Genomic DNA, 20,989 nt, shown 5'->3' on the forward strand with positions numbered 1-20,989 from the left:
CCACTTGCACGCATTTATCCCTGCCTCTTGAGTCTTGCAGCTCCCCCTACCCCACCCCCTCTTCTGCATCTTAAAAGCAAGCAAGCTCCAGGGCATCCTCCTCCCCCACTGCCGGCTGCTGGCCCTCCCCCGCCCCTGGGTTGCTGCAGGAAAGCCACCTGCAAGGCCCAGGGACTTCTATGCTGCCTCCTTGTGACGATGCTCCTCATCTTACCGGAGACTGCCTTCCCCTTGGCTCCGGTGACCCAGGAATACTGGGCCGCCTCTGCCCTTATCCCACGCCCCGCAATGCCAGCTCCCTCCACTGCCCTGCCTGGCCCCCTTCAAGATTTCCCACTGTCTACCCGCCTCTTGGCAGCACCAGCAATGATTCTGTAATGGGGCTCCGACACCTGCACCTCAATCTCCGTCACCCCCAAATGTTCCACACCCCTACTTGCATTCTTGCGGAGCTTCATAACCCTGGGAGGTAACTCACCGAAAGGAAAGCCGGTGTCAGCATCTACTCAACGCTCCTTCGCTAGTGAGATGCTGGTTTCTCCCTGCGCCCGCGTGCAAGCCACCGCCAGCTCACAGCGTCAGCTCTGTTTCTCCCATGCGTTTTCCATGGGGCTTCCCGAGTAGTCTTGGGAATCTCTCTGTTTGCTGCCTCCCCCCCCCCTCCCTCCAGGCCCTCTTGGTCTGCCATCTATTGTCATGTCCCACCTTTGAGCTCAGGTCAGAGAGCATCCCCTCCCTGGAAGTACACACCCCCTCCATCCATCGCTCCCTACCAGTCTGCACTGGAATGCTTCCAGGAGCTTGGATGGGTGGTGTGACCCCTGCCGGAGCCCCATCCGACCTCAAAGGCTCTAGGAAAAGCAGAGGGCCCGGCCTTTGGCGGCTTGTGCTCAGAGCCATCTCTCCCGGAGCTGATGACCAGGGAAATGTTTTCTCCTCTCCGTTCCTCTGCAGATGGCAGCAGCGCCTCCTGGCCGGTGATGCGCTGACCAGGGGGGTTGGCCGTGGAACAAGGCCGGCCTCCCGCTAGAGGACCCAGCTGCAGCGGGACACATGGTGCTGTGTGATTCTCCCGCCACTGTCCAGCCCACCACTGCCACGACCACGCCGAGGGGCGGGGCTGCCCTGCTGCGATTGGAGTAAACACCTGGGGGGCGGGGGCTAGAGGCAGCAGCCAATCACAGCCCCCTCTGTAGCCAGGCCCCTTTATTCTACGGGCAATGAGTGGAAATACAAGAACCAACCTTTAAAACACAGCACACACCGAAAAACGGGCAAAGGTTGGAGTGTGGGCAAATCTGGGGTGGTCGCCGACGAGAGGCTCCTTGACCCGAAGTTGGGGCCCTTGCCTCCCCCACGGCCCAGCAGGCACAATGAAGCCATCTGACCTTTGCACCCTGTGTCCCACTGCACGTGGCCTTCTGCACCCAGTCTTTCCTTGATTGGGGTGGGGGTGGCTCCGAGGAGTGACAGGCCACTGTGGGGAAAGTGGCTGAGTGCTTAGGCCATCAGTTCCTCCAGATGGGCAGGAAGGGGGCCATCCTGGTGTCCCAAGACCCTGGCTGCCCTGTTGAAAGAGCACCGATTCCGACAGTGCTAGTTCAAAGACAAGGCCAGGTCTGAGCTGGGGGTCTTGAGGTCGGGGGGCTTTCTGGGTGTCCCCTGAGAAGAATGAGCGCATGATCTGAGCAGGAAACCTCAGATTTTCACAGCGCTTACCCAGCAGCACCCATCACTGCCAATGGGGCCCTCCCTGCCTGCCGCCTCCGCCCTAGGTGCTCTGGCCTGCTGCCTGGGCAGAGCAAGCCTTGGGGTCGCAGAGTGGTGCTCGGCACGGCCTGGCAACCCCCACATGAGGGGAGTGGCAACCGGACTTCAGTGGGGGCACTGGTGGCCCCCAACTCACCTAGGGCCCTGTTGAGCGCCCGCCCTGGGCTGGCCGCAGAGGGGAGGCCGTGAGCGCACTGGGTCCTGCCCAAGGGCCTGGCCCGACTCCAGACCACTGGCTTCCCCCAGGTGGGCCATGCACCACTGCGGTGGGCACCCCCACGTTTGGAAGCATGCGTGGCGGGCTGGGGGAGCCCTGCACAGCCTCAGTGCGAGGTGGGGCCCAGCTCCATCTGCCCCTGGTGCGGGCGGCAGAGGGCCTCTGGGCTGTGGCGGGTGGCTGGAAATCCCCAATCCCCATCTATTGTGTGTGTGTCTGTATGTGTGGCTTTATTAGGTTTATACCCCCTACTCTGTGTGGGTTTCCCCCTGGGAGTTGTTTCGTAGGAATCCCTGTAATAAAGACTTGGTGTTGTCTTGGTGCTCTGATGGGGCCGGCCGGCCACGTGGGCTGGACTTCAGGGCCCTCCCTCGCGGCTCTCTGCCCCAGAATCACAGGCCTCCCGCCTAGCTCACCCCTGTTAACCCACGGAGCAGCTAAGGGCCAAAGGGCCTGGCCTTTTCCCCGGGTTACTCCAGAAGCGACGCCTGCTGTCAGCGCCACAACCTCGCTGATCCTGGCACTGGTTCGTTCTGCAGAGTGAACCGGGTTGGTGGAGAAGCCAGCCTGCGGTCAGAGCTGCAGAGCCAGTCACCCCCTGAAATGAACACGAAGCTGTGCGGCTAACGGTGTGACCAGGGAACCCCCAGTTTCACGGCCCTTGACCCCCATGGCCGGCCTGCTCTCCATGGGGACCTCCCAGCAGGAGAGGGACAGTCCTTAAGGTCCTGAAGTCCTTTCTGTGTGGGGAAGAGGAGGCTGTCCACTCCCGCAGGGGGTTAACTCTCCCTGCTCTCGAGTCAATGCTGACTCAGCGACCCCTGTGCCTTTCTGAGACGACTGCGGGAGTAGAAAGCCCAGTCTTTCTTCCCAAGAGCTGTTGGTGGTTTCAAACTCCCGACCATGCACATTGCAGCCTAACCTCTAACCGCTATACTATGTGGCTCCTTCTCAGAGAGAACTATGGTCTAGGAACCCGACAGGGGCCGTTCTCCCCAGCCCCATAGGGGAGCTAAGAGTCGGCATGGACTGGATGGCAGGGATGAGCAGGTTTGCTGGAGAAAGAGACCCAGCTGGACCGGCTTCAGTAAAGTTGACAGCCCTGAGAGTCCAAGGGGCAGCTCTGCCTGGTCCCTCAGCACTCAACAATAGCCCAGTGTCATCTGTGTTAGGGATCTCTAGGGAAACAAAACCAGGACACTTGTGATTTTAGATAGATTGATAGATACAAACACAAAGAAATAACCAGCTGATTAGTCCACAGAGCAGTACAGAGGGCTCAGTTCAACTCACTTCCTTGAGACAGTTAATACACTGGCAGTCCATCAACCCACGAGGGCTGCTGGGTGCAAGTCAAGGAAGCAGAGAGCTGAGTCTTCTCGGTACAGGCAGTCCAGCCACAGATAGCAAACAGCAGGGCAGGTCACTAACAGTCAGCCAGATGACAGGGTCCAACAGTCCCCAGCTCAAGTGACGTAAACACCAGCAGTGGGATGAAGCAGGTCTCAAAGGAACCTGAAACTATAGCGACAATGGGTTGGTTGTCCCACAGGTAGCGTAGCTCACAAACAGAGGCCGAGAACTAGCTAAGGCAACCGCACACTGGTATGATCATCACAGAGCAAGAGACAGAAAGGTGAGGCTCGCCGAGCCATTTATCTCTTTGCCCTTCAAATAAACTGTGGCCTTATTAATCCCACGTTGCCCAGGTTGGCACAATAATGCTACCTATCACACCGTCCCTGAAGCACACCACCTACATCATCTGGGACCTGATTCGAAATGTAAATTCACAGCCCCACATCAGACCTGAGAAACCCACGGACCCAAACAAGAACCAAACTCATTGCTGTTCAGCCAGCCCATGCTGACCCACAGTGACCCTATAGGACAGAGGAGAACTGTCCCTGTGCTCTTCCGAGGCTGTAACCATCCAGGGGAGTAGAAAGCCCTGAGGCATAGCTGGTAGTTTCAAACTGCCGAGCTTGTGGAGCGAAGCCCAATGCCTAACCACTATGCCTCTGGGCTCCTCAGGACCCTAGGAGTGGGCCCCAAATCTAACTAAACCCACTGCCTGCCGGGATGTAGATTCTGACTGACAGAGGTCCTGCAAGAAAGAGTAGAACTGCCCCACGGGGGCTGGGGTTTCCAAAATGGTAGCAGACAACTAAATCCTTCCTTGGAGCGGCTCATGGGTTCGGACCGATGACTTAACAAAGATCCAAGTAGCTCTAAAGAGAAGAGCTCACCTCAGGCCAGTTGATCAACACTTACCGATGGGCTGAAAGCCTGGCTTCAGTTGCTTCTATAAAGCACAGCAACACCCCCCCCACCCCCACCCCCCCCACACACACAAATTTCAGATTTGTAATCATGTCTGAGGTTCCTGCCACAGGCAGTGTTGGGTGTTTCATATGAGCTCAGTTCACTTTGTTCATGGTGGCAACTTGACACACAGTAAAGTGACAGTGCAGGGAGGTGATAAGACTGGCCTAGGATGGTGGGGTTAAGGCAGGACACTGTCTGACTCCCAAACCTTTTATTCCTCCTCGATGCCCTTCCCTTGGGCTATGACAGGAATGTCCTCCTCACCTGGGACTGAGTTGGAAATGCGCATGGTCTGGCCCCATTGCAGATCTACTAAATCTGACTGGCGGGGTGGGGGTGGGGGTGGAGATGTTTACCAGGTCTCCAAGGTGACTGATGCTTGTTCAGGGTGGAGCATCACAGCTCTGAAACCTGGGCACCCAAGTGCAGTCTGTGGGCCAACAGCACCCACCTCTTATGAGGTCCTGTTTCAGCACGCTCTACTCCAGCCCAACTACCACCTATGGTCACCACAGCCCAACTCCTCGACCCCGTAGGGCAGAGCAGAACTGCCCCTGTGGGTTCCCAGGGAATACTGTGGGTTCCCTGCAGTATTGATAGGAGCAGACAGCCTCATGCTCCTAAGACGTTGCTGGTGGGTTTAAACCGCCCAACTTATAACCCACTATGCTGCTCGGACTCCCTTCCAGTTCATACTAAACCCATCTGGAACTGCTCCTTCGGGTTTCATGACTACATTTTAATGGGAGCTGACAGTCTCATCTTTCTCCCTGGGAGCAGCTGGTGGGTTCGAACTGACAGCCCAATGCTTACTCTAAAAGTGCACCAGGGTTCTTTACCCCAGACCTGCCACGTTGAGCAAGCTCCCCATGGGACTTCACGTGTAGGAACTCTGAAGTACCTTTGCCTGCTTTCGCTAGTTCTGGATCCCTCATGTACGTGGTTTGGAACGTGGCCAGGGAATCTGATTTTAAAAGCCTCCCAGGTGGTTGTCATAGCCAACATCCGTGGCTGGAGAGTTAGATTGCATTCTGCCCATGGTGTGGATGAGGCTGAACGTGATGGTAACCAAAGCGCCGGAGAGTCCAGGAGCCCTGCTGTGTGACATGCAGTGTGTCTGGGACCTGGAAGGGGACACACTGTGTCGCATCTCCCCTCACTCATCCTGCTCACCTGCAAGTTCGGGGTTCGCGATATCCGTATGGTGACACACCTCTTGCAGATGTCTGTCCTGTAGACCTGCTGGTCCGAGCAGCGCCCCTCCCCTCCCCTCCACCTGCTTTGGTGTCCCAGACTTGACAGGAGGCCAAGGGCCTGGAGAGTGCTGTGTCCTGAAGGACTACGCTGGTTGTCACCAGACTGGCGTTCTAACCCTCTCTGTGGTCCCATCACACACAGTTGGCACACCTGGTTGGGGGTGGCACACAGGACAGACAAGAGCAAGGCAGGGTGTGGGGTGATGGGAGTGATGGCAGCTGATCACTTAGTGTTGCTGCAGCGAGCTGCAGGTGATCTGGGCCCCGTCACTGTAACCCAGGAATGAAACACTGCCCAGTCTTGCTCCATCCTCATGAGCGAGTGTGGATTAGGCAGCGCTCCATTGTGCTCCACCACATCTTTATTGGCTGATTCTTGGAAGTAGGTACCCGAGTTGGGAAGTAGCTTGCCAGGCCTTCTTGCCTAGTCTGTTTTGTGTCTGAAAGCTCCCCACTCCAAGACCTGTCCAGCATCACAGCCACGTGAATGTGCAGACTCCTCACACCAGTTATGGCAACGGCTCTCCACCTTCCTCACGCCGAGACCCTGTCACACCGTTCCTTATGTGGTGGGGACCCCAACCATAACATTATTTTTGTTACTACTTCATCACTGTCATTTTGCTACTGTGATGAATCGGGTGACCCCTGTGAAAGGGTCGGTCAACCCTCAAAGGGGTCGTGACCCACAGATTGAGAACCGCCGAGTTCTGCGAAAGCGGGACTATTGCCCTCATTCCACAGATGGGGAAGCTGCAGCGGACAGAAACCAAACCCAATCCCTCTCCCATGGAGCCCGTTCCCCTCCTGCTTCACCGCCACCGAGTGACCTATGGGCCCGTGTTTCCCAGACGGTCACTCTTTACGGGAGCAGAAAGCCTGCCTTTCTCCTGCCCCCACTCATGTGGCCTTGTATAAAGTTTCTAAGGATGTGAATGTCTCCAGAAGCACTCAGAATCCATCTTCTCCTTTGGAGCTGCTGGTGAGTTTGAACCACCAACCCTGTGGTTAGCAGTTTAGCATTTCCCTGACCGCGCTCCCAGGACACCTGACTCAACACACTATCAGTAAGTGAGAGTCTGCCTGCCATCAAGTCAGTGCTGACTCACAGCAACCCTCTGGGACAGGGTAGAACGGCCCCTGTGTTTCCGAGAAATCTTTACACAAGTAGAAAGTCACCTCTTTCTCCCTGAGCAGCTTGTGGTTTCAAACTGCTGACCTTGCCACTGCAAGGGCTAATCAGCAGCCCAACGTGTAACCACAGTGCCACCAGGGCTTCTTAATTAATTGATCCTAGCTAGACCCACCCCCTGGCCTTGCCCCAACATCGTGCTACATGCACCCTGCTCTAGAGCTCGCTGCCTGGGTTCAGCTTAGGGTAAGGTGACCAGATTTTAACATTGGTAAAGTGGGACACTATTGATAAAACTCATATCCTGGTGAAATAGCCACGTGGCAGCCAAAAAATGTATACCCTAGCTTGTCGTGCATTCTTTCCCAAAATCGGGACTTTTTAAAATGCCACGGGATGCGGGAAACATTTTTAAAATTGGGACTGTCCCGTCAAAAGCTGGACATCTGGTCACCTTAGCTTAGGGTCTCGGCCCTAAGCTAGACGTTGGGGGAAGGCCAGGTGAGAGATGTAGGCCAGGTGAGAGATGTAGGGTGCGGATTGATGAGGTGTATGTAATCTGTGGCTGGCTGGGAGGTCTGCCTGCTCAGAAACAGCCCTACCGTGACCCACACAGTCCACATTAGCCTTTTCATTTGGATTTTTAAACAATCTCTTAGTATTTCCATTAAAAGGCAAATATGCTGCCCAGGGGAAGCCCATTATCACAGCACAGATACTTTTTTTGGACTAGTGGGCAGGGCCAGCTGGAGGAAGCGGTGGAAATTTCTGGGGGTGGCCAAGCTGATGGCTGTCTGAAATTGGCTGTGTAACGCTACTGTCACCTGGTGGTCATCTTTCAGAAGTACCGCATTGCTGGCCGCAGAGAGGCCAAGGACAAGACAGGCACAGGGTCAAATATTTTGTAGATTTTGCAAACAAAAAAGGTACATTTTCATCCCCCCCTGCCCCAAAGGGCAGTAGGTTTATAGTGAGAGTCTGGGGGCAGAGGTCTGGCACTGGGCTTCATTGCCAGAGTGGAAGGGGTCTGGAAGCCCTGTGTCAGGCCCAGGGCACTATTCCAGGGCCTTGGCAGGGCAGGGTGGGGGTGGGGAAGGAGCTGTGAAGGCCAGGTCAAGCACAAAGCTGCCTTGTTCTGTCCTGGCTCTTCCAAGTGGGGTCTGGGGGCAAGGTGACCAGCCTGGCCTGGCGTATCTGAGACCGAGCGCTATCTCAGCTTCTGCACCTTTCGGGGGCAAACCTGGAGGAGATAGATACTCACTTCTCTACAGATGGGAGCCATGGCATCACCTGGAAGCTTGCTGAAGTGCCCTGTGAGTCCCAACCCAGACCTCCTGGGTCAGGTGGGCATTAGAAATGCAAAAGGCAACAGTCAGCAGCCCCAGCTCTCCCAGAGACCTCTTCCTCTGGCCCAGGTGAATCCGACTGAGCCTGGGATGAAAGGCCAGGCTGTTGCTGCCTTGGGGTGAGAGCATGGGAGGGGGCTTCAGCTCTCCGGTGCTCCAGCCTGGCTTGCTCCCACTTTCTTCCCTAAAAGGAGACAGCCTGAGGGGTTGGATCCCTCCTCTTCCTGAACTAGATTAGTGCCAACCAACCATCCCCATTGCTATCCAATCAATAGTGACGCAGAGTGGAACTGTCCTAAAAGCTGTACTGCTCACATCATTCTCCCAGAGATAAAGTTTGAACTGCCAACCTTTGGGTGAACAGCCAAGAGCTGAACCACAGTGCCATGGGGGCTCTGGCTTAGGGGCAAGGCCACTGCTACTTCTTTATATCTCACCAACCCCTGGCCTGGTGCTGACCAGAAAGAGCAGATCGCTTCTGAAGAAGCAAATTAGTGAGCCACTGTGAAAATGCTGAGTACATCATAAAACCGAAAAACCAAGCCATTCAGTCAATTCCAACTTGTAGCAGCCTCATAAGTTGCTGAGGTTGTAAGTCTTTAAGGAGCAGACAGCCTCCTGTTTCTCCCAAGAAAAGACTGGTGGGTTTGAACCGCTGACTTCTCCTGCCTCACCCATGCCTTCTGAACCCAACCTTGAGAGGAAGAGGCATCGTGGGCCTCCGAGGGCGAGGGCCTGAGAGAGGGAGCAGGGAGGGGAGAGGGGGCACTTCTACCTCTTCCTGATTTCTCACCACCTTCCTCCCGGTCTTCGCCCTCTTCATCCTCACGTGTAGCCGGCTAACTATGCTTGTACTGTGTGTATGTAACTGTCCCACACCCAAACCATACCTACCGGCACTGAGTTCATCGCCACTCTTACCAACCCAGGACAGGGAGGATTGAGCAGCCAGCCGTACAGCTAGCAACCCAATGCTCAGGGCGTGTGTGTGCATGTACACACACACACACACATCCAACCCCCCACCCCCCCCGGTGTTCCTCCTCTTTAAAAGCAGCGGGTCTCTGTTCCCCACCCGGCTCTGTGCCGTGAGCAGCAGCATCACTGATGCAGTCAATGGCCTGGGCCTTTCACTTCCTAGGGATGCCCTTCCTCTATTTGTCAGGCAACCCCCCCATTCATGCTTTACCCAGGGGCACTATTTGTAAAGCCAGGGCAGAGTGCAGGGGCGCCTTGGATGGCCTTGATACCACGAGACTGGTCATGCCTAATAATGGGGCCATAGTTGGCTAACCCTCTAGGTCTGAAGGGGAGAGGGAGGGAGTGGGGGCTCCTGGAAAGTTTGGGGAGCAGGGGGGAGCTAGGGGAATAAACACCAGCCACACTCCCCTCCCCCTTCCTCCCAGTTCCTGCCAATGTTGCTCATTGGTGGTACCAACTGGAACCCAACACAAAACAGTGTCAGCTGTAAGGGGGCAGGAGGGTGCCGCCCCCAGAGATGAGACTCTGGGGCACAGCCATGGCGAAGGAGGGCCAAGAGGGGCTGTGTTTCTCTGGATGGGCCACTGGAAGCTCTTCAATTCAACCACTGTCCCCCTGAAGGCTGCTCAACTCCAGGGCCCAGCACAGACGCAGGAAGGTGCTACATGCTTGCAGCATGACTGGATCTAAATAGATACATAAGGCCATCTATAAACTGTTGCAAACAATGCTTTGTGCCAGGTGGCAGTCCCAAGGGCAACATGGTGAGGCTGCGGCAGGCCCAGAGCTGTCAGACACAAGCACAGGGACACTGCCACTCCTATCTCCGCAAAGGGGGACAGAGAGGCTGGAGAAATCACACCCTGGGTGAGCACATGGACAATGGGATGCAGTGGGACCAAGAAGGCAGGGCCGAGGCTGTGAAGCTCAGTCTCCTTGCCCCCAACCTTGTCCACTACACCCAGTAGGTGGTCAGCGCACTGGAATAAGCCAGATTCCTGGAGCAGTGTACAGCAGGCATGAGTTCCCCAGCCTCAAGGGGCTCCCAGGCTTTCCTGTGATGGGGCCCTCCTCTAACGCCCGCCCGTCTGCCTGACCCCACCGCCCTACAGCTTCCTCCAGAGTTCAGAGCGCAATTCCTGCTGCAAATTTAGGAGTCCCAGGGAGTCCTCCCCCCCTCCCCCTACCACTCCCCTTCCTCTCCCTCTTCCCAGGGGTAATGCCAACAGACTCCGCAAAGGAAGGGACTTGCCCCGGATGATCTACGTGATCTACGAATTACAGAGCTGGAATGGAATTCCCAAGCAAAGAATTGCAATCCTTCCTCATCAAGGGCCTGAGTCACCGGCCTCTGGGATTGAACTGCGGGTTTTACCGGTTAGCAATCCAATGGTCTAAACAATCGCTTTTCAAGCAGCCATAGCATGCTGGCTGGAATGCGCCCCCCTGGGCCAGGCTGCCGTGGACAATGGCAGCGTGGCTGCCTGGTAGAATGAGAAACGTGTGAGGCCCCGTGGCGCTGCCTTGCTTCGTGGAGAGAAGCACAGGGTCTGGGCGCCGGAGGCTGGAGTGGCCGGACGCCTTGCACGCTCGGGGTTCTGGCGCTGGAACAGCCTAGCGGGCATTGCGGGACCCTGGAAGGAGCCACCAGCGGGCTGGACATTACTTAACCTCCCGCGGCCTGGCGACCTGTGCGGTAAAGACTAAGAATACCCCGCGTGGAGTCTGCGAGAGAAGGCCGGCCCGCGGCCACTGCCCTGCCTGCGGACCCCGGGCACCTCACCTGTGGCACCTGGGGCGGAGGAGGCTGGGCGTGAGGCGCTGTCGCTAGTGACAAACAGCCAGCTCCTGAGAAGTGTTGTGCGGCTCATGCGGGTGGATGCAGAAGTTCAACTGCAAACACAAACTAGCAGGGTAAGGATATGTAAAAGGCGGGTGGTGGTGTCTCCCTCCCCCGCTGCCGTTTCACCAGCGCTCCCCCATGCCCCCACCCGTGTCCTGCACAAATTGCCCTCGCACAAACAAACACACGTTCTCTCCCCTTCTTGTAACAGCGATCCTACCAGAGGTGTTTCTCCACAACCTTGCTTTTCACTTAACCAGAAGCCTAGGGCAATGATCTAGGTAACCGCCCCCCCCCCCCCCACAAACCCCTCCGTCTTGGAGTTGATTCCGCCTCACTGTTAATCCATGTAGGGATTCTGATGTTCTGTCAATCTGTAGGGAGCAGACAGCTTCGTCATGCTCCAAGCTGGTGGGTTTGAACCTGCGACCTTGAGGTTACGTTGAGGTCAGCTGTCCAATGTTTCCTCTAACAATTGCTTGCACAGCTGCATAGCATTCCCGGTAGTAGATCCATCCCTGTTCATCAGGCCAATTCCATCTCTCATCAACCCTGCACTGTGGCGCTGGGTGGAATGGGGTCCCCAGGCTGTGGGTATGTAGGTAGCATGAAAGCAGATTGCTCCCTCGCCCTACCCGTGGTGGGCAGGTAGCCCTTCCTGGTTAGCAGCCCACCCCCTAGTCCACAGCGCCTTCAAGGGGTTCTTCGAGTGATGTGCAAAGCATGATTCAACGAGTGATTTTTTAAAAAACATTTTATTAGGGACACATATAACTCTTAATCACAATCCATACATACATCAATTGTGTAAAGCACATCTGTACATTCTTTACCCTCATTATTTTAAAACCATTTGCTCTCCACTTAAGCCCTTGGCATCAGGTCTTTCCCCCCCCCCCCTCTGTTCCCCCTTCCCTCATGAGTCCTTGATCATTTATAAATTATTATTTTGTCATATCTTGCCCTGTCCGGCATCTCCCTTCACCCCCTTTTCTGTTGTCCGTCCCCCAGGGAGGAGGTCACACATAGATCCTTGTCATCGGTTACCTCTTTCCAACCCACTCTCTCTTTACCCTCCCAGTATCGCCCCTCAGACCCCTGGTCCTGAAGGTATCATCCACCCTGGATTTCCTGTGCCTCCAGCTCCTATCTGCACCAGTGTACAACCTCTGCTCTATCCAGACTTTCAAGGTAGAATTCGGGTCATGATAGTTGTGGGGGAGGAAGCATTTTGGAACTGGAGGAAAGCTGTATTCTTCATCGTTGCTACATCACACCCTGACTGACTCATCTCCTCCCCTAGACCCCTCTGCAAGGGGATCTCCAGTGGCCGACAAATGGGCTTTGGGTCTCCACTCTGCACTTCCCCCTTCATTCACTATGGTAAGATTTTTTTTTTGTTCTGATGATGCCTTATACCTGATCCCTTCGATACTCGTGATTGCACAGGCTGGTGTGTTTCTTCCATGTGGGCTTTGTTGCTTCTGAGCTACATGTCCGCTTATTTACCTTTAAGCCTTTAAGACCCCAAACACTATCTCTTTTGATAGCTGGGCACCATCAGCTTTCTTTGCCACATTGCTTATGCACCCGTTTGTCCTCAGTGATCGTATCATGGAGGTGTGCACCCAATGATATGATTTTTTGTTCTTTGATGCCTGATAACTGATCCCATTGGAACCACGTGATCACACAGGCTGGTGTGTTCTTCCACGTGGGCTTTGTTGCTTCTGAGCTAGATGGCCGCTTGTTTACCTTCAAGCCTTAAGACCCCAGACGCTATATCTTTTGATAGCCAGGGCACCATCAGGTTTCTTCACCACATTTGCTTGTTCACCTGCTTTGTCTTCAGCGGTTGTGTTCAGACGGTGAGCATCATAGAATGCCAATTTAATAGCAACGAGTAATTCTTAAGTCCATATACCTGACTCTCCCAGGGCTCTGGTTAAAATGTGCCCGAGAGAACTCTTTGTACCTGCGGTGGTGGGAATGCAAATTCTGGGCAGCGGGTTGAACTGCAACTGGAAGGAACCGGCTTGGAAGCCTCCTTGCCAGCCACTTCCTAGTGGGGGCAACGACGTGGTCACTTGGATGAGCTCCACAGGAAGGTCCCAGCGCGCATATCCCCTTGGCCTGTGCTTGCGATGGCCCGGGCCAAGGTCGTCGCCCCATCCCCAGGTAAACCATTCTTAGGAGGTTGGTTCCTTTTCGCAGACCTTGCAGTTTCCTTCTCGGAGACGGATGAGGGCGCTAGGCCGCAGGAGAAGGGAGAAGGCTAGGGGTCTAGTGCGACCAGAGCCTCAGTTTCCTTCGGGGTAGGCCCGGGAATTGTGACCAAGATTAGGCTCGGCCTGGACCTACAATTGATGCCCTTCATTTTATGGTCTGCTGGTTCCCTAAGGCCGCAGGCTGCGCTGCACCCCGCTCTCCCTCAATTGCTGTCCCTCGCATCGCCCCAGCTTTCCGTGAGGGATTGGTTCATTAAGGCCAGAAAAGGGGTGGTGGTGGGGGGAACAACCATCGTAATTAATCCTCCCCCCCCCCCCCCCATGATCGGTTATCTATTAGTCCTGCCCGCCTCCAGCTCGAGCCCTCTCCGGCTCGGCTATCAAGTGCTCCTGTCTGAGCCTGGCAGAAGCCGAGGAGCACGACTGTTCGGCCATCCTTTGCTTCTGCCTGGCTTAGCTCTTTTCCCCGGCGAGGGCTGAGGTGAAAGCGCAGCGATCCCGGGCTCGGCGAGCCATTTACGCCCCTTTCCCAGTTGCTTCCGGTTCCGGTGGCGGCCGGTCGCCCGGCCTCGGAAACGCAGGTCATGTCGGGGAGCCGGCTGGAAACCGTGGGAAGCATCTTTTCGCGGTGAGTGCTGGGGCTGGCACGCGGGGTCACGCTCTTCCTCGGCGCGCCCGAGCAGGGCGCGGCCTTCGCTGGGGTGCAGGAGCGCGAACCGGGTCAGACCCGGAGACGTCGCCCCTTGAAGGTCCTGCCACCTCCTCCCGGAGTGGAAGCTTCGGGAAGCAGGAGAGGCCGATGGGCCCGGCGGCACCGCCCTGGCGCTCTACGGGGGCTTGGGTGAGGAGCTCAGCCCGCTCGGCTTGGCGCCTGGGGACGCGCTCCGCGTCGGCGGGGACACCCCTGCCCCGCCCGGGTTCCACGTTAGGGCTCGTTGGTGGCCCACGGTCCAGGCGTAACGGACTGACCTTGGCCCCTTCCCCGTCCTCAAGGACCCGAGACCTCCTTCGGGCTGGCGTGTTGAAGAAGAAGCCTCTCTGGTTCGACGTCTATGAGGCCTTCCCGCCGGCGAGGGAGCCGGTCTTCCAAAGGCTGCGCCTGCGCTATGGCAAAGCCAAAGCCGACGTCCAGGACGTCCTCTACCGCGAGGACCGCATTCGAGTGTGAGTGTGCGGAGGGCGCAGCCCGGGCGGTGGGCAGAGGCGGCTGAACTTGGAAAGGTAGCTCAAAGGGGTGAGTCGGGCTTGCCCACTGGAAATGGGTCTTATACAAGGTTAAAAAAATTTTTTTATTCATTCATATCTTCAAACTGTTTCTTTGGAGCGACAAGCCCCCCCCCTCCCCACACACACACATCTACGTGGTTCTCACCCCATGATGGCAGAAACGGAAGTTCTGAGAAGAGGAATCTGGAGCCCAGCAACTGGCAGAGAGAGACCCTCGCCATTTGTGTGCCGTCCGCTTGTGCCTGATACTGTGCAGAGCTCTGCACAAACACTTCCCATTTACAGTAACACTTCAGCGGGGACAGTTCAGGTTCCAGGCGCTTCAGGGACAGTCACTAACTCCCAGTGCTTCCACGGGAGGGTGGTGAGTCAGGGAGTGATATTAGAGGCATGCTTGATCCAGCTAGACCAGCGCTTCTCAACCTGCGGAACGAGACCCCTTTGGGGGTCAAACACCCTTTCACACAGAAAACACATCTTTCCGATGGTCTACGACCCGAGACACCGCTCTATCCGTCTCCGCGCAGATATGCCCACATACAAGACTGTTACGCATGCTACACCATGCTTCAAGACAAACTTTCATTTCATAAATATTTCACAATATAAAATTACTGTTTTTGTGATTCGTCACTATGCCTTAATTATGTTCAGTTTGTAACAATGAAAATACATCCTGCCTATCAGATATTTACATGACGATTCCTAACAGCAAAATTAATGATGAAGTAGCAACGGAAATAATTTTATATTTGGGGTCACCACAACACGAGGAACTGTGTGAAAGGGCCGCCGCACAGGGAAGGTTGAGAACCGCTGGGCTAGACCATCTTCACCGTGGAGAAGGGAACGTGGCCACAGAGTGATTGCTTGGCGTCCTTGATGCCAGTTCAGCATCGTGGGAATTTGAGGGGGGCGGGGCTTGCTTTTTAAACATTTTTATAGTGTATGTTATTTTGATTTTATTACCGACCACTCAGTGCAGCGGTGTGAGTGGCAAGGAAAGGAGAAAGGACCCTACATAGCTAGCAGGGGAAACCAGCATCTAAACTTTTTCTTCTTTCAGCCCCAGGGAAACCTGGGTGTGTTTGAGAAAATTCAGTCGTTTAGTAAAGGTCTCTACCTCCCAAGTGGGTATGTGTATATGTAGCTGTAAGTTGTATAGTCATAGCTTTTTACGTGAACGCACATTGTTGCAGTTCCCTCAAGCGCCCCTCCTTGTTCTTGCCACTGTACCTTGGTGCATGCAAGTGGGTTTTATAAAGCCATTACATTCTCCTTTAAGGCCCAAACAAAGCCAAACACCAAACTGACTGCCTTTGAGTAGATTTTGATGCGTACTGACCCTATATAGAGGTTTCTGAAGCTGTTAAGTCTACAGGAGAAGACAGCCATGTCTTTCCCCTGTGGAACAGCTGGTGGGTTTGAACTTCTGACCTTGGAGTTAGCAGCCCAATGCTGCCCTGAGGTCCAGACACCTTTTACTCGAGGGATCTATTTTCTCTGTAGCATTCTTTTGAGGTAGGAGAAGATAAGTATGTTTTTGCTCTGGGTGGAAGTGCTCAGGTAGGACTTGAGGTCTTTGGGGCATTAACTGGGTTTTCGCCACCCTCTGCTCCGCTCCCTTGCATGCCTTTGGGCAGTTTGCTCTTCAGCTTCACTTCTACATTACAACCATTTGTGCTTCTGTGTGGATGACAGGGGACCTGGGTGGCAGGTTATTGAAGAGTGAGACACTTTACTCATGCCTCTTTCCTGTTAATGTAACACTTTTCATATTTCCTGAGATTGTTGCTTTTGACACCTAGTGACCCTATAGGACAGAAGGCAGCCGCCCTCCAGGGTTGCCAAGGCTGTAATCTGTTGGGGACTTACTGCCACATCCCTTCCCCATGGAGCGGCTCTGGGTTTGAACTGCTGACCTCTTTGTTAGCAGCGGAGGGCTTAACCATTATGCCACCAGGCTCCCCACTGGTACTTAGTACCCAAATAATAATGCCTTGTATTTATGTAGTTCTTAGAACTTCAATCTTTGTGGCTTTGTTTATTTATCATTCTATTGGAAGTTCTTACAGATACTGTAACAGTCCATAATTCAGTTAGAGCAAGCATAATTTTATAATTGCTGCCATTATAATTTTCAGGACATTTTCTTCTTGATCACTTTGATATCAGCTCCCCTTTATCCCCTCCCTGCCCCATATTTATTCATTTTTTGGAGGATTTAAAAATATATATTTTTAGGAACTTTTACCAAAATAGCTGCTGGATGGATCAAAATCCAAATGTAGAAAAGTGAAACCGTTAGCAGTGACAGAGGAAGTCAGTGCCAGAATTGGAAAACATCATCAGATTAGGGCCTTTCCGAGCACGACACGAGCCCAGAGCTATGGAAGACAAGCTTGAAACCCTTCTTCCACCAACAAACTGGCGCAGAGACGGCGCCGGAGCACCAGTTTTCAGTTTAAACTGACAGACAGTTTGCTTAAAAACCAGTAGGAAAATTACCAGATAGGAACATGAAAGAAGACAGGAGCATTCAGATGTTCACAGAAAAGAAAACTCAGTTTGCTTCTATGAGGGGCCTCCAAAAAAGTTCCTGGGAAACTGTCATTGTGTTTCAATTCTATTTTTCCATGAACATTTTGAAGCCCCCCTCGTGAACAGGAAAATATATGCAACTTTTCCATAGACAATATAATTAAAACTGCATCTATCCAATTGGCAAGGATCACCAAGGTTGGGAAGTCATTGTTCGTGCGAATTGATGGGGTGGCGGTGGGCGCACGGAGGTTGGCTGGCCCACGCACCGTGGAAAGCAGATTGGGAGTTCCAAAGGCCCTCACCTGTGGAGCCCGCAAAGCCACTTTCAGGGGTTCAGTCCCAAGGCTACTTTGCATAGTTGAACGCAAAAGGACGGACACGGATATTTGTTGCAGCGCTGCCTAGAGTAGGGAAGGGCTGGAGGTTGTGTCCTCGCACGGGCTTCCGAGACCCTTTAAGAAGTGGTCAGTAGAGGGGTACAGCAGTGCAGCACACCATCTTTGGGGTTGAGACCGGTAACGGGACAGCAGTTGAGAAATGCCTCTCTGGGCGTGTATCACAGAAACGGGGGTGGATGCGCAGAGAACCTAGCGGGTGCTTGGGGAGGGAGATGGGGTTGGGATGCACAGGTGGCAGGCAGTCTTGCCTTTCACCTGGACACCTTTGTGCCCTTGATGTATTCAGCATGTGTGCGCCTTATTAGAAGAAAAACTGCCAGGCTTCCGATATGTAGGTCAAACTTAACTCCTCAGTGCCAGTGACTTTTTGTACGTAGTTCTTGGCCATGATCTGTAATTGGAGGTTAATAATTATGCTTGTATTTTCTAGGAAATTTTATTCAGCCTATGGATCTGGTCAAAAACCTTTTGATCTGTTCAATCCAAACTTCAAATCTACGTGTCAAAGGTAAGCAAATTTTCAAGTCCCAGGCTACTTTTATTTATTTATTTTTTAAACGTAAAGAACTTCATCGTCCTCAACAAAGGTGTCTTATAGAAATCCACTTCTCGAGGAGAAGTCTCCCCGGGCGTCCTGGTTGACTGGTGACGCGCGTCCACCCTCCAGGAGGACTCGTCGGGAGGGGTGTTAGGGGTGAGGTGCCCGTCGGGGCGGAAGGAACAGTGCCGCTGGACCACTGTAGTAGCTGTAACTCAGCGGTGCCACTTGGAATTCCAGGTTTGTGGAGAAGTACACTGAGCTGCAGAAACTCGGGGAGACCGACGAGGAGGAGTTATTCGTGGAAACGGGGAAGGCTCTACTGGCCGAGGGTGTCATTTTAAGACGAGTCGGAGAAACGAGGGCAGTGAGTATTGAAATGGTGACTGCAGTTAGTTGCCTGTCTGCCACAGGTTCAAGGGAGGCTTGGCTTGCTTTCCCCAACAACTGAGCTCACGCTCTCAGAGTCCGGCTCTGGGGATCGTATTGGGATCTTGTGGTCAGCCGTGCGGCGTGGACCGAGTGAACATCTTTATGGCCCTTGAACGTGTGGTTCTCTGGAGAGTCATGACCCTGTTCCTGCTTTCTCGCAGTAGCCTTTGACCTGCGATAGTAAATGTGAAATTTTCAGTCACTGACAACATGCATAGTCCTATGGCTTCAGCCAGCTAATTGGGTGGAAACGGGAATGTTCCAGTGACATGCTTCTATCTGTTCTTTGAAGCAACAGGAAGGCAGCCGAGGTTCCAGGAAACCTGACCTCACAAGCCTCAAACTCCAAACCATATTGGAAGAAGACCCGGCTGAGCAGGTTCCACAGAAACCGCGTTCAGAGGCGCCGGAAGAGCAGATGAAAGATCCCTCACCTCCCTGAAGGGTGTGTGCACCGGCTGCACACCGCAGCCGTGTCCGCCCGCAGTCACGACACGAGTGCTGGACTGCCTTTACCAGCGGAACTGTGTAAATGTTTCTCACTCCCTAAGGCATTGTGCTTGCCTTCTCTTAGCTCCCATTGCTGGGTGGTCGTAAAAGCAGCTCTGTGAACTTTCATGTTAGGATGCTGGTAAATAAAGAACCCTCCAGCTGCTGACAAAGTAAGTTGACTTTGTAAATAACATGAGAGACTTTGAGAAGTGGTGTTGGAGTGGGCCGCGTTCTGAGCAGGCGTGCGTGGGTTTTTATGCTAGCGCGGGGGCCGGCTGCACCTGTTCCTCGGTGTGCTTCTTTTCTCTTTGGGCCCATTAGGCATTTGCTTTCACGTACCGTCTGGTTTCTAGGCCAGCTGTTAGTGTCGGCAGATCATTTTGGTACTCTGCCCATAGAACCGTTGACCTTCACCTCGAGAGGCCAAGCTGACTTGTAGCAAGAATGAGAACTGCTATCGTCAACGATGGATGAAGGGACAGACCAACTCCCGGCTCGGTTCTGCTGGAGACAGTCTAGCATGGCCCACACAGAGCAGCCTGCTCAGGAAATAGTTGTTGAACGAATGAATGAACCATTCATTACATCCAGGTAAAGACTGAATTCTCCAGGTAACTTCCTGCCGAGAGAAGGCAGCTACTTTAGATGATGTTTTCCACTCAGCAGCCACCAGCCTCCCTGCTGGGTGCCAAGGTGTCTCCATAAGCCTTTATCATTGGTCCCGCCATCTTTGCACCCATACCTTTTACTGGGTAAATGGCATGTTCCCTTGAGGTTACAGATTTTGTATTTGTGACCAAGCTAGTGTTTTTCAGCTACTCATAAACAGCTTCAGCAATTACTTGATCTTAAATCCCGTAGCTTTTCTATGCTGTGCGTGCCTAAGTGGACTGCAAGGCATGCCCTCACCTGGGTGGATCCTGGGCAGCATAAGCAGTCCGTGGCCAGGCGCCTTCCACTGGTAGCGCTGCTTTAAAATCCCCCTTGTTGGAGAAAGCAGGTTTCATTGGAAGGGGGCAGCCAGTCCCTGAGGGCCCGAGCTTGGACTGGCCTCAGAAGGGAGCCAGCAAGATGGGAGATGATTCAGGTCTCCCAGAACAATAGGAAGTGATTTTGCCTCTGGTTTTGTGATAGACTACTTCTTTCTAAAAAGTTCCTAAAATAAATTAGACATGTATGTGGCTAGATACTGAAAGGTGGGTTGTTCTCCCATCCAGTTTCCTCTGAGGCCCCCTCCGTCACCATGCCCTGGTGTGGCTGTTGGGGCGATTATGTGCCCCCTGGAGAGACAGTGTACCCTCCTTCTCCAGTTAAAAGGATGCAGCATGATTCAGCCAGTGCCAATTCACGAATGTGACCCTGGGTTTTGCTGTGCTGGCAATGGGCCAAGGAATGGCACATCTCACTGATAGATAGGGTCATGCTATGCTCCACAGAGACCGGCTGGTGTCTCCCCGCAGAGGACTTGCCAGTGCCGTCGAGCTGGTAAAGCCAGAGGGACTCCACAAGGAGGGCCTGAGCCCGGGGGTTGGGAGAGGGACTTGGCGACTTCTGCACAGAGGTGGAAAGCTACTGTCATTGACTGTCTCCTTCGGGTGAATCCCTGATCAAACCTGGGCCTAGGTGAGGCTCCCCAGGGAGTTCACAATGTTTCCCACAGGGTGGGGAGAAGACCTCCCTTTTCACTGGGCAGAAGAGTGACGTGAAAAACCAGCAGAGGCACCACGATGGCCTTTGCTGTCCTTTCTATGAGTTGTCTGCTTAGAAGCTTTCCTGATGTTCAAGTGTCAAAGCCTCCCTGATGCCCGCTTCCCGGACGGACGCACGCCCACCTCGATTCTTGGCTTCCCACGAGAGAGAAAGTCACGCCAAAGCCTGGCTTGTGATCCAAGTGGGTTTTTATAAAGGGTAGAAGGAATTTAGGGTTTCACAGTTAACCGAACACAGTGCTACGGAGAACGGGGTTGAGGGGCAAGCAGGGAGGGCGGGAAGAGGAGCCTTCTCAGAGACCACAGCGGAGGTGATTCTAGAATGACCCACTAGAAAATACACCAAGCCGGGGAGGAGGGACTGAGGCTCCCAGGAGGAAGACTTTGTTTCTTAAGGTGCCACATTCACATAGCAGAGACAGACTCATCGCTGTGTGGGAGACAGTCTGCAGTGCAGAGGCAAGCCTGGGAGTCAGAATGAAAGATTCCAGGGGGAGTGGAGAGACCCGGATGTGGGCGGGGCTGGGTCTGCTCATCTTGGAAGGGCT

The 20,989-nt window shown here is 54.0% G+C and overlaps 2 protein-coding genes across 3 annotated transcripts in view; both read left to right on the forward strand.

Moving 5' to 3' along the window:
* Window positions 1–1,252, forward strand: part of CUEDC1 (CUE domain containing 1) — a 95,011-nt gene extending 93,759 nt beyond the window's left edge. For both annotated transcript variants that reach the window (XM_075561549.1, XM_075561550.1), the window contains exon 11: window positions 955–1,252. The gene's annotated coding sequence lies outside the window, so the exon portion shown is untranslated. The remainder of the gene's footprint in view (window positions 1–954) is intronic.
* Window positions 1,253–13,570: 12,318 nt separating this feature from the next.
* On the forward strand, window positions 13,571–18,902 carry MRPS23 (mitochondrial ribosomal protein S23). Its single transcript, XM_075561551.1, has 5 exons — window positions 13,571–13,729; window positions 14,095–14,265; window positions 17,701–17,778; window positions 18,049–18,175; window positions 18,533–18,902. The coding sequence occupies exons 1-5, from the start codon at window positions 13,686–13,688 to the stop codon at window positions 18,680–18,682; spliced, it is 570 nt and encodes a 189-aa protein (XP_075417666.1). The 5' UTR covers window positions 13,571–13,685; the 3' UTR covers window positions 18,683–18,902.
* The last annotated feature ends 2,087 nt before the right edge of the window (window positions 18,903–20,989 follow it).

The sequence above is a fragment of the Tenrec ecaudatus genome, chromosome 10 (genome assembly GCF_050624435.1).
Source record: "Tenrec ecaudatus isolate mTenEca1 chromosome 10, mTenEca1.hap1, whole genome shotgun sequence".
NCBI lineage: Eukaryota > Metazoa > Chordata > Mammalia > Afrosoricida > Tenrecidae > Tenrec > Tenrec ecaudatus.